This window comes from Rhipicephalus sanguineus, chromosome 3, assembly GCF_013339695.2.
Source record: "Rhipicephalus sanguineus isolate Rsan-2018 chromosome 3, BIME_Rsan_1.4, whole genome shotgun sequence".
Taxonomy (NCBI): Eukaryota; Metazoa; Arthropoda; class Arachnida; order Ixodida; family Ixodidae; genus Rhipicephalus; species Rhipicephalus sanguineus.
The window spans coordinates 223,832,044-223,844,280 of NC_051178.1; the positions used below are offsets into that span (position 1 = coordinate 223,832,044).

General features: G+C 48.3%; 1 protein-coding gene across 1 annotated transcript; it reads left to right on the top strand.

Moving 5' to 3' along the window:
* Window positions 1–1,632: 1,632 nt before the first annotated feature.
* LOC119388337 (E3 ubiquitin-protein ligase trul-1) lies at window positions 1,633–2,106 on the top strand. The gene has a single exon (XM_037656041.2). It carries the CDS (start codon window positions 1,688–1,690, stop codon window positions 1,982–1,984), a length of 297 nt encoding a protein of 98 aa, XP_037511969.2. The 5' UTR covers window positions 1,633–1,687; the 3' UTR covers window positions 1,985–2,106.
* Window positions 2,107–12,237: the final 10,131 nt, after the last annotated feature.

The window sequence follows — 12,237 nt, forward strand, 5'->3', positions numbered from 1 at the left end:
CAACTATAAAAAATGAGCGCAGTTTGCACTAGTGGTGCAGCTAGGCCTGGAACCAACAGCGGAGCTAGTGTTCGGACTCCCGAGGAAGAAGCCGCCCTCCCAAGCCCGTGTCCCTGCCCCGCTTAAACGACATCGGTTTCGCGTGAACATGTCACGTGACTAGCGCTACGTTATTTTGGCGGGTACATATCACGAGACTTGTGTTACGTGATTTTACGTCATGTGACTATGGTTACGTATTTTGGCGGTAACATGTCACGTGACTACGGTATTGCGTGATTTTGGCGGGAACATGTCGCGTGAGTAGTGTTACGTGATTTTGGCGGGAACATGTCCCGCGACTAGCGTTACGTGAGGGTTATTGCATCCCAGGCCGAACAAATCGCCGCGCGTGTTGTGGGAGCGAAGCAGAAGATGAAGAAGAGAGCGCGTGCCGGTTGATGATAATGATGATAATTTTTGTTCGCGCCTAACGGGGCTTCTCCGAGCTTAAACAGCTCCGCATTTAAAATGTGCCTTCTGTGTTTGTATGCGTTCCCAATTTATCTCACGCTAACAACACCTGCACTGAGTTAAACATCTGACGTCCGCCCGTTCAAGCGCGCAGAGCTGATTTGTCAGTTGTTTTAGCCAAATGCTTTTTGTGGTAGTTTCTTGTCTAACCGAGTATTGTCGAGGTCGTACCAGCCATTGCATAACATAGTCTGTCTGTGCCACCCTGCAATATTGCGGTAAGGTATTTATAGCAATGACATGTGCTTTACATACAGCAGATCTTAAAGGGGCCCTGCAATACTCTTCCAACTAATCATCGAGTGACCTCACCGTCGGAGTATATTGCCTCACGAATCAAGTGACGAAAAAGTTTTTAGCATCTGTCAAATACGAGCGGAGTTATAGGTATTTGACGCACGCTTTAAGCGCTTTCTCTCTCTCTCTCTTCGTACCAGCGAGCGCGCTGAAAGCTACAGAGGGGGAATGACAAGGAAGAAAGAAGCTACGTTCGTACGTCAGCGCGCGTCATGACCTTGGGCAATTTCTACTTTTCTTTGGACGCGCGGCTCACTTTCAGTGTGATCACGAGCCCGCTGGTAGAGCGCGGCTGCGGCCCGTCGCGGCACACCGCGGTAACTATGTAGCTCACGACTCTCAGATCAGCCAATGGCCGTGTTCATGTGCTTTTGGATATGTGACGATTTTTTTTTTTGGGGGGGGGGGGGGTGCATGGCATCTTTTGTCGAGAGAAGGGTGAGCGATTTGTAGTCGACATTGAAATTTAATCGTGAATTCCATTCCGCGTGCTGCGCTATAATGTTTGGCACACATGTTTCCAGCAGCCTCGACTACCTATTCAAGAAGTGTTGCGGAGCCCCTTTAATAAATACACCCTTCATTTTGCTCAAGCTATCTAAACTTAGATCTGTATGCAGCCGGTAGCGTAATATTTCTCAGACCTGCCGGCGGTGGCGCCGAGCGGCCACCACGCGCTCCGGTGTTTTCCTTTAACAATGGCCTGCTGTGTACGAGCGTCCGTGATGTCACTTCAATAATATTAGTAGAGACAGTCATGGGTTTCGGGAAACTGAATTCAAGTGACATTTTTCGCGATGCCCTCAGTCCCCGTCATTGGCATCAAGAGTTTAAGCTTACCTCGCTTCCTTGTATCTCGCTACGGCTCGCAGCAGCCATGTGCCCCACCTGCGGCATCTGCATTGAGTCCCTGCGTCGTCGGGATTCTCCGGTGGCCACCCTGTGCGGCCACGTGTTCCACGAGCACTGCCTGGAGCAGTGGTGCGAGTCGAAGGGAAACACAGACGCCCCGTGCCCTCAGTGCCGGCTGCCCATCAGCAAGGGAGACCTGCGCAGGCTTTTTTTGGACGACCATCGGCCCCGCCGCAAGAGGCACCACCGCCGTGGAGACATCGCTAACGACCACATGGAGGACGCGACGTTCGGTACGTCTTCAATAGAGGAGCCGGCGTAAAGCGCTCGCTGTTAAGTTCGGCGCAGTGAGGAGACGACAGAAAAAAATACACGTCCCATATACATATGTGGACGATCTACGGCCTATGGCGTCGTGGCAGGTCACAGCGCATCCAAAAATGACGCTAGATGTTATTCAAAAGGCCCATGAGCCACCCTGCGCTCGAATGCGCGAGACGGCGCTATCCTTCTCGCCTCCCCTATCCTCCTTGCGGACGCTGTCTCCTTCTCTCCACTTAGTTTTATGGGAGACACGTTGCGCTGGCGTCTTTACGAAACATCAGCTAGCGCTTATCAGGACTGTAGACTAAAAGCGCTTATCACGTTTATTGGAGTCATGCTGTCGGTGCCGTGCCCGCACTTTTAAACACACTACATGACTGCGAACGACAGCCGAGCAAGACGACGAAAAAGAACGGCATGCATGGCAAAGTCGGGAGTCGAATGGGCCGTAACTGATGCCTAATAATATTAATTGTTGGCGTTTAACATCCCAAAACCACGATGAGGGACCCCGTAGTGGAGGGCTCCGGACATTTCGACCACCTCGGGTTCTTTAACGTGCACCTAAATCTAAATACACAGGCCTCAAGCATTTTCGCCTACGTCGAAAATGCGGCTGCCGCGGCAGGGGTTCGATCTCGCGACCTTCGGGTCAGCAGTCGAGCACCATAACCACTAGACCACCGTGGCGGGTCGTAACTGATACCTCTGGTATATGGAGCGATCAGTAGCTGCTATAATATATTGTCGATAAAGCACCTACTTAAACAAAAGTTGTCACTGACGGTAATGCGCCAATATACAAGTAATAGAACGCTTTTCGAGGAAAAATATCAGGTCAAGCAAACCCCCTATGAACTACGTGAAAACAAAATAGTCACATCCCGATCACGAACAAACTACGGTTTACAAAAATTGGCAACATTAATACCAGACACCTTAAACGAATACCCAGGTATAATAAACCTACTGCAAAACAGAATCTCCCCAACACAATTTAAAAAGCAAGTAAGAGAATTAATATTTCATGAGTTTTAGGTTTTTGTGCTAAGTTATGTATTGATGTGTTTTTAAATCCTGTATAATGTATATCGTAAAATCTTTTTAAACAGATACATGTGTACATCTGTTTGTTGCTTTCCATTTCTCTGTTGTTGCTTTTTCTCATCTCAAAGCGAAAAGAGAGCTTTCTTTATTGTTCTTGTATTGTACCATACGTGTGTTCTACAGATATCGCACTGCTGCAGCTGATGTCTGGGTGACGTAGCCTAGTCAGGCACCTTTCGGGCCTTTTGCTGCGTCTCCTAAGACAATTGTAAATTGTCTTGAATAATGTCTGAATGAATGAATTAATTAACGTTAGTGACGTCACGTGTATCACCTTACTGGCGTAATGGCTTGTTATGAAAAGACAGGAGATAGTTCTGTGAATGATCATAGGTGATTCAATAGACTTTTAACGACGCTTGCAGAGTGCGAATAGTCGATGTCTATCTAACTCAGGAGCAGCCAGACCCGTTCTACCAGAATGCACCGCTCGCTAGCTTGGTCTGCCGCCAGAACTGTAGTGGCGAGAAGCATTGAAAAGCATTGAGAGAGACTGTTGCATTTCCACCAGCGCCCCATGAAAAAGTGCTCTATTGCCGCACAGATGTTCGCACACGCTGCGGCAACAGCTCATCGCCACCGTGCTGCCAGTCTCATCCAGTGCGTCAGGAATGTCCTTCTGTACCCCCAAGCTCTTCAATAGAACGTTTGTGGTACCGTATTGTGCAAGCACGTGAACGACATCTGTATGTAGGAAACAAATGGTATCAGTGTGTCTTTCAGTACGTACAGTCGAGTGCAAAATTCTGGAGACCACGGGAAGCGTGCCAGACTATGCCAGACTGCATCGCTGTGCCTTCTGACGACTAAGTTCGAGAGCGTATAGAGCGCACGGGCGTCCTTTTCTACCTGCCAGTGTGCTCGTTCGCCCGCTTCAACCACGCGCGTGTCGGAACGCGGGAGAGGGCGCAAGGCGCCACTTCTGCGGTCGATATGGAAGCGTCCGCCTCCAAGGCGGGAGGCACAGGGTTCGATTCGCAGTGGCGCAGGGCACCCACTGGTTTTATCTGATGGGCAGAGAAGTACCCCTTTTGTGGGGTGCTCGGCGGTGGGGACACTCGTAAGACGAGAAGGGGTGGGGAGGGGGGGCTCCGCTTTCCAAACTCTTTTTTCATTGTCCAGCCCCGCCCCCCCCCCTGCTTCTCTCTTCCAACGACGCTGTGCCGTTTTATCCGAAAAAATCTGATAAACATTCGCCGTTAAAATTTTTGACAATTCGGAATACACTCCGATTTCAAGGGCCAATATGACCTGATTTCGTTCTTTATAAAAAGGGCAAGTTCTAAGCGCTCATTGATACGCCTTCTGATTTGACCGATTTAAAGTTTACCGCGCGTAGCTGTATTAGGCGACGTAGCTGTATTGTGCTCCGACTCAGCTTCCTGCATGCAGAAGCTTCACAAGGACTTGCAACTCTCCAACCCCGAATTCAAGGCGCCTCACTTGAAAGATCCGTGCCACCTACTCAACAACGCTCTGGAGGCTGGAATCAGGACGAGCTCGTTTAACGTAGTTCACAATTTCGTTGTGCACTTTCCTGCTCTGTTGAAGTCGTCGGGGAGCTGCGCCGTAAGTTTCGTCTTGTGTGCTTAGCCATGGGCATGTCCATCAAGTCGCTTAAAACCGTATGTCCGTCGAGTTGGTTATCTTTTTATGAAGCTCTATAAGATAATTTGGACTACTGGCGCGCCATTTTGTCTTTCTTAAGAAGCGACGAAGCCAAGGAATGAAAGTGTGAGAAGCTCAACAGTCTTATTTCATCGCCTGAAGCTGTGCACGACTTGCTCGTTAATATGAAGTTTCTGAAGAACAATTCGTGTGCCGTACTCTCAATCATTAAAGAACTTGAGGCAGAGAGTACCCTGGTACACCAAGTTTATCCCATACCGGGGGTTCATTTGCACGCACTCATCAGTCAATGGCGTGATCCAACCGAGGTCTTCGCATCAGATGTCACGAGTCTGTTGGATCTCCTTGACGAAACTGACCGCTTAACGACTGTCGCAGACTTTCACGGATACTACGCTGCTATCGGTGAAAAGTGGAGACAGACACCTGAGAGGAACCTGTGCGATCAACTCCAGTACACCAAAGAATTGTTTTGGTAGTGTTCAAAGTGGGAATCCAAATGTGAAGCATGAGCTACCCTGCGCGTTCGAAACCTGTGCGCCTATTTTTCAATTTGTGCTTCTTGAAACTGACGACATTATCCAGCTCCCGAGTGATTTTGCGAACTATCAGTGCTATGAAAAAAGCCAGTTTCGCCGCAACGGCGAAGCAATGAATGCGATAGCAACACATTGGAATGTATCTCGAAGAACGGAAAGCAGCTCGAAATTACCAGCGCGTCGCTCGAGCCCAAAGGACGCACGAAAAGAACGCACACAGGACGAGCGCGAACTATTGTGTCACAGCTCGATACTTGAAGCGCACTGCTGAAACATAAAGCAGGGCGCACTAAACGAACGAACAGGACGAGCGCGAACTAAATGTCGCAGTTGTTACTTATTTCTGTTTGAACAGCGCGCTCCTTTCGCAAACGCGGCCGCTGCAGCGAGCGAAGTAACCTTCGTACGCTCTGTGGCTTCAGCGCGGACATCGCGGGGAAAGCACAAGACATACAACCCCCCGCCCGCCCCCTCCTTTTCTTGAGATAAGCGCACGAAGGCGACCACGCCCTGTAGGGCAAAGAGCATCGCTTTCGCAGGAGCGGGGCGGCGACCTTTAAAGCCCAGTGCGCTCCTTGCGCCATCTCGCTGGTAATGAAGAAAACGCTTATAAGCGCCTGCCGTCTCTGAGTCCAGCCAGCGTAAAGGCTGTGTATATAACACTCGCCGTTAGCTACGTGGACCACCTGCGTTTCGTGGCGTAGTGGCTAGCGCCACGCGCTGCCGCGCGAGAGGTCCCTGGTTCGATTCCGCCCCTCGGAAGCATTTTTCTGAATTATTTTTCTTTCGGTCATATATATATATATATATATATATATATATATATATACATACATATACATATACGGTGCATGACGGCGGCGGCGACGGGGACGGACCAAAACCAGCCGAGACTGTCCATATAATTGCTATCGCAATAATATGTAACATTGTTGAACCCCTGTCGTTTTGGAGACTTCACAATGTCCAGTGGCCAGTGCTTTCCCTGTGCGCGCTGCGTCTTCTGGCGCTTCCTGTTTCTAGCGCTAACGTTGAAAGGGCATTTTCAAAGCTGAGAGTCGTAAATCGAAAGGAGCGCGCTTCGATCACTGACAGCGACCTCGCAAAGTATGCTTGCGTGTTTTACAATAAGCTTTTGGCATAAGGTTGTTATACGCACAAATACAGGTGTTTTGTGTTCAAGTATTTCGCTTGTGCGTACGTGTTTTTGTGCATTCATACCTTCTAGAAAAAATAAAATGCGCTTCGTGTGTTTTGATGTTTTAGTATCCAGATATTAATTGATCTAAGATTTGGGGGTTTTGAGAATAATGCAAAACTCAGAATTTCGGAAAATTGGTGATTTACGAGAACTAAACTCCGATAAACGCCGAATTTCCGCCAAAAATATAAACTCCGATAAACACTCGCCGATTTTCAAGAAATATGAACACCGAAAACACGGAGCCCTACTTATGGGTTGCAGAAATAAGTGTGTTTCCTAATCTCAAACCACTTTAGTAATAATATAATATTATCTGGCTTTTTACGTGCCAAAACCACGGTATGATTATGTGGCACGCCATAATGGCGGGCTCAGGAAATTTCGCCCATCTGGAGTTCTTCGATGTGCACTGACGTTGCACAGTATCACGGGCCTCTAGCATCTAGCCTCCATCGAAATGCGACCGATGTGGCCGGGATCGAACCCGGGACCTTCGGGTCAGCAGCTTAGCACCGTAACCACTGTACCACCGAGGCGGACTCGTACCCCTCTCTCTTGGCACTCGTTGCTGATGGCAACAATTACGCGTCTTCAGGCACATCCTTCCTCTAGTGAAACGGCTAGCTTCCTAGTAATGTTTGTTACTCGTTTACACTGACGTACATCGCAGAGGCTTTCTACGCAAGCTCTTTTTTTTTTTCTTTTTTTCAGCAGCTGTCCCAGAAGACTTCTCGACTGAAGAGGCCTCCGGCACCACGTCTGCGTCGCCTTCGGTGAACGAGACGTGGGTGTTCCCGCCCGAACCGGCGACGTTCCTCGACCGCCTCCTCATGATCGTCGCCGACGTGAACTCGATGGGCCGAGAGGCTGCGCAAAAGATCAGGCTCAGCATGCACTTTGTGGATTAAGAGTTCCGCAGGGGTGTGGAAGAAGCCGCCATTCGCCTCGGCTCCTGTCACTAGCGTCGGGAACCCACCTGCTCGTCAAACGCTGTGTCGTCGTTTGCTGCGACGTTCCTATCGAAATTTATACGTTGCCACTGAAACATGACACTGTGTTATTACTGCCGCGGCCATATGGTGTTAACAAGTACTCCCCTGCGGACTGGGCATACGCTAACGGCCACAGTTTTCAACTACGCTTCCAATGCGAGCGTGTAAGTCGTGCGTGAGAGAAATGAAAAAATTAGTCCTTAGAAAAAGGGTGCAATCGTTAGAATGCACTCCTCCAGCAATGTCTGCGTTGTTAACCCGACGTAAGAAACGCACGCTGTAAGCTCTCACGGGTTGTCGTGTTTTGCTGTTTCATTTCCAAAAGTATATAGACGTACTGTTCTGTTGACATTCGTCAGCATCGAAACAAATCGAAAATTGTCGTAAATACGGAGTTTTGGAAACGGACACCTCGCAAATTGTGGACAATTCCTCAATCCGAAACATATTCTTGTGATGTGCAATTGTAACAGCAAACGTATAGTTTTAACGCAGCATTTTCATACACTCTATAGCCAGTATTCACCGAAAAGTTATGTTCTAATATTTCGTATAGGAAGAAAGTCTAGCCAGTTTCGATGCCCGACATATGTGCAGAGGAAGCGCACTTTCCATGGCAAGGAGTGATTCCGAAAAATATTGCCAATGCTGCCCTATAACCCGAAATAGCGTAATTTTCTCCGTATTTTTTTTTAGTTCATGCAATGACTCCGCGGAGCAGGCTCTGCATTTCAAATGATTGCGCTGCTTGTTGTTAGAATGCTGGCGGGAAAATTATATTGTACATTCAATACATACAAAAAAAAAGAAAGATTACGCTTTATTATAGGCAGCAATGCGTCAAATTTTTCTCGTGCTTTTTTTTTTCTGAATATTGTCTCCTTTATACGAGATACAGAGATGTTAAAAAAAGAGGTTATAACGTACCTCCAGCTTCCAGGCTTAATTTTCTGGGTTGTCAAACCAATCGCGCGCCTAATTAAAGGCTTGAAGTTTATGATCGGCCCCGCGCCGAAAGCCCCGCGCCGTGCGTGTTATTATTTCGGGCGCGCATTCTGTTACTTTTCAATCTAGCGCACAATCAATGTTTCCATTTATTACATTACCCGGCATTAAGAAAATCTCAGGATGCCCCGCTTGCTACATTGCGTGCAGAATATTATCAAAAGCGCGCGCACTCACACAAAAGGCAAGCATTGCGCGTACAATCATGTTCGAGCGATGCCAGCGCCGCCTCGATTCCAGTCTTAAGGGATGGACGGGAGGAAGATGGGAGCCGAGGATGACGCGGGGGGGGCTTGCATTTTTGTCCTGCATATTGCGCGTTTCAATTAAGCCCCTCAGATCTAATTACCGCAGCGCTAGCCGAACAAGAAGAAATACACAAATCGAAGGCCCTATCGCGTCGGCGAGAGGGAAATTGTGAAGAGTGTGAGGCAAATGAGAAGGTGGTGGGAGGGGGGGAGAGAAAATTAGATAAATCGTCAAGCAAGATCCATCCTCTCTTCGAAATGAGCAGATAGCAAGAAGAGGAACCAGTGAACGGAAACGGAAGAGCTGCAATAAAGTGCGCAGAAGGAAGATGCGGATGGTCGGAGGGCTCATTGAAAAAAGAAATAATAAAGTAGACAGTTAACTCTCGCAGTGCCCTCAACTAACTTTCCCAAGAGAGAGAGAGAGAGAGTGCCTTCCTTTGAACTTCCATCCGAGCGCCCTCTCCGGGACTTCGCCCCTTACATGCACAGCTAGGGTTCGCTATTTGCTGCACTCGCGGCAAAAACACAAACCACGTCATCATCGCACCGCCGAAAACAGGTGAAGCGGCGCGAGAGTAAAAAAAAAAACAGAAAAAGGAAAAAGTGGGGGATAGAAAGAGAGAGATGAACACCCGAGAAGTTCCTAGCGCAGTTGGGGAGGAGCAGAGTCTTATCCCGGAACAGAAGTGAGAGAGTCCGTTAACTAATCTCGAGTGCTAATAAAAAGCTTAATTAATTACGCGCGCGCGAGAGAGAGAGAGAGAGGACGGGGTTGAACGGGAGAGGAGGGAACGATATTGCCGGGCATCGCAAAAGCGCTAGCTTAGCCGCCCGGAGGCGACTGCGGAGGCAGTGAGCTTCCAGTATCAACAAACACTTGGCAGTAATCTGCTTAAGCGATGCTCCTCGTTTGCCGCGAGCGCCCAAGGTCTTTCTCCTGTCTTGGGGAGCTCTTTTTCCTTTTTTTATCTCTCTTCTGCCGATGCCTTCTGCCGAAGTTGTCTTTCAAATCTGATTCAATCGGAGTGCTGCTGCCTCCACCGTGCAAGCGTGTTTGGCCAGACATCCCTGAGGCGATGACCTGTCCCCCCGCTGTATCGGTGCGGCGCAGGCCGCTTCGGAAACATTAAACCCATCGCACAGCGCATGCGCGGGTAGTGCATTGCTGCCTACCAAGGTGCAAGTCTCGAGTGCGACGCAAGCTGAACATCATAAAAAAAACAGCGGCACCATAAGGGATAGTTCATACAGATGGTACTTTTGTTGAATGTTTGACGGCGCAAATGATACTATATGTACTTTACTTGACGTCGGAATATTTCAGCAAAAATAATGTAGCAGTACTTTGAAGATTTTGTTCTGGTATTTTGTTTTATTGAGGTGAAGAAGGCCTCCACGATTTTTTTAGAAAAGTAATACGAACACAAAAGTCATATTTTGTTTTCGATGAGTTTTCGAGGTGTACGCCAGTGACGCAGTTATAGACCAGAAATATTCCCGAAGCATTATTGTCTTGACCAACTTGGCCATAAGGGCTAGAAATCGCCTTTGTTAGTACACTGGCTCTCGCCGGTTTCATATTTGTTTACACATATTGATTCATGCGGTAATGCGACAGTACTTTACACATCAAACTCTTAGACTACGCAAAAATAGCGTGTTTGCTTGCTTACACACATGCAGACACACACATACACGCACGCGTCCGCGCACATATTTTAGTAAGGAGATGGAGCTGGGGAAGGGGAGGGTGAGACGAAGAAAAGCTCCGTACACTCGAAAAGAACGACGGGATATGGATGTATGGATTCGAAAAAACATTTACTGGCACAGTTGTAGACCCGGCCCAACAACAAAGACCTTACTTTTCTGTCAAGATGACATGTTTCAACTACATACGTTTCTAGAGCAAACACAACAAAATTACTTTGTAAAGCAGATAAGAAACAAACGCCCATTTGATAGGCGCAGTCATAGGCTGCGCCGCCGAGTGCCACCTGTTCAAGAACAGTGCCTCAATTTTTTTTTTTTTGTGGATCAGAGTTTTTTTTTTAATTTTCAAGTCACCTGCAGCGATTTAAAGGTCATCCTGAATGAGTAATTAGGAATTGACACATTTCCTTCCACCAGCACAGGGTAGCCAGCCGGTCTAAGAAGTGGCTAACCTCTATGTCTCTCCGCTTGTTTCTCCTTTCTTCCTTACTTATTTCGAGCAGTGAGTGTTAAAGCTATCACGAATCCTTTCTTTGCGAACGGCACGAATTTCTGACTGTAGATGAAAGAAGGAAGGGAATTTTGAGGGCACGTTTCTCTGTTTGACACAACCTGAATGAAAACCAGCTGATATCCGCTGGTTTTCATTATGACTGTAGATTGTGTTTTAAGCGTTACCTTGCAAATAGGTGAACTGATCAAAGGTTAAATTTCTTCAGGAGCGTGCATAATCAAGCTGACAACGCAGTATACACGGATAGAGGTCCACCATGGTAGTACAGTGGTTACGGTGGTCGGCTGCTGACCCGAAAGTCGCAGGTTCGATTGCGGGCCGCATTTCAATGAAGACGAAATGCTGGAGGTCCATGTAGTGTGCGATCTCAGTGCACGTTAAGCTGTATTCCCACGACGGGCGTGATCGCGAACGGATCAGTCACGTGACACGTGACGCGATTCGTGACGTGACGCAGCCAGCATTCACACGACAGGGGAGAATTCACGCTACAAGCGAGGATTTCGGCATTGCTCCCCGGGGATCCCAACTGTGATTTGGGCCTCTGTCGTTTCACGAATCGCTCCGCGCGGACCGAAGCGGAGACGCGGGAACGGCTGACGTATGGTGACGTAGTACGCAATCCGCAGGCTCAAATCGCGATTTCGTTCGTCGTGTGAATGCAGTTTTAAGGAACACCCGATGGTCAAAATTTCCCGAACCCTTCGCTACGACATGCCTCATAATCACATCGTGGTTCTGGGACGCAAGACATCTGATATTATCTTTAGCATTACATTCGAGAATGGAGTTATTTCATTCACGTTGACTGCAGCATCGTATAACGCTGCACCCTGAAAGGATATCTCGAGCTATCCCGAATGGGAGACGCGCCACCATCCCACGCCAGGAAAAACTATGCAGCTCTTGCTATCTCCGCCTTATTTCGCTATATTTCGGCCAGATTGTGAAAGTGGAGACTCCTACTGCGCCATTATGAGTGAGGACGGCCCCCCAGAAAGCTATTTGAGAGACGCCGAATCTTCGCATATTCCCTCGCCTCGCAATACGACACAGTCTTGCATATACTGTAGCCCCGCCGCACCTGACCCCGCATCACCCCTTCCACATGCAGGCGCTCCGTCACTCCTCTCTCCCAAACCTCCCTTCCTTCCTTATTTGCCGTTTTCGCCCGAGAACATTTTTCTAACGCTGGTATTTTCTGTTAGGTTGTTCGGTAGGGGTACTCAATTTCTGTAATCTTATTCAGGGTCTGGCCTTTCTATTTTTTTTTCTTCACCGAACCCAGGGCCGCGTC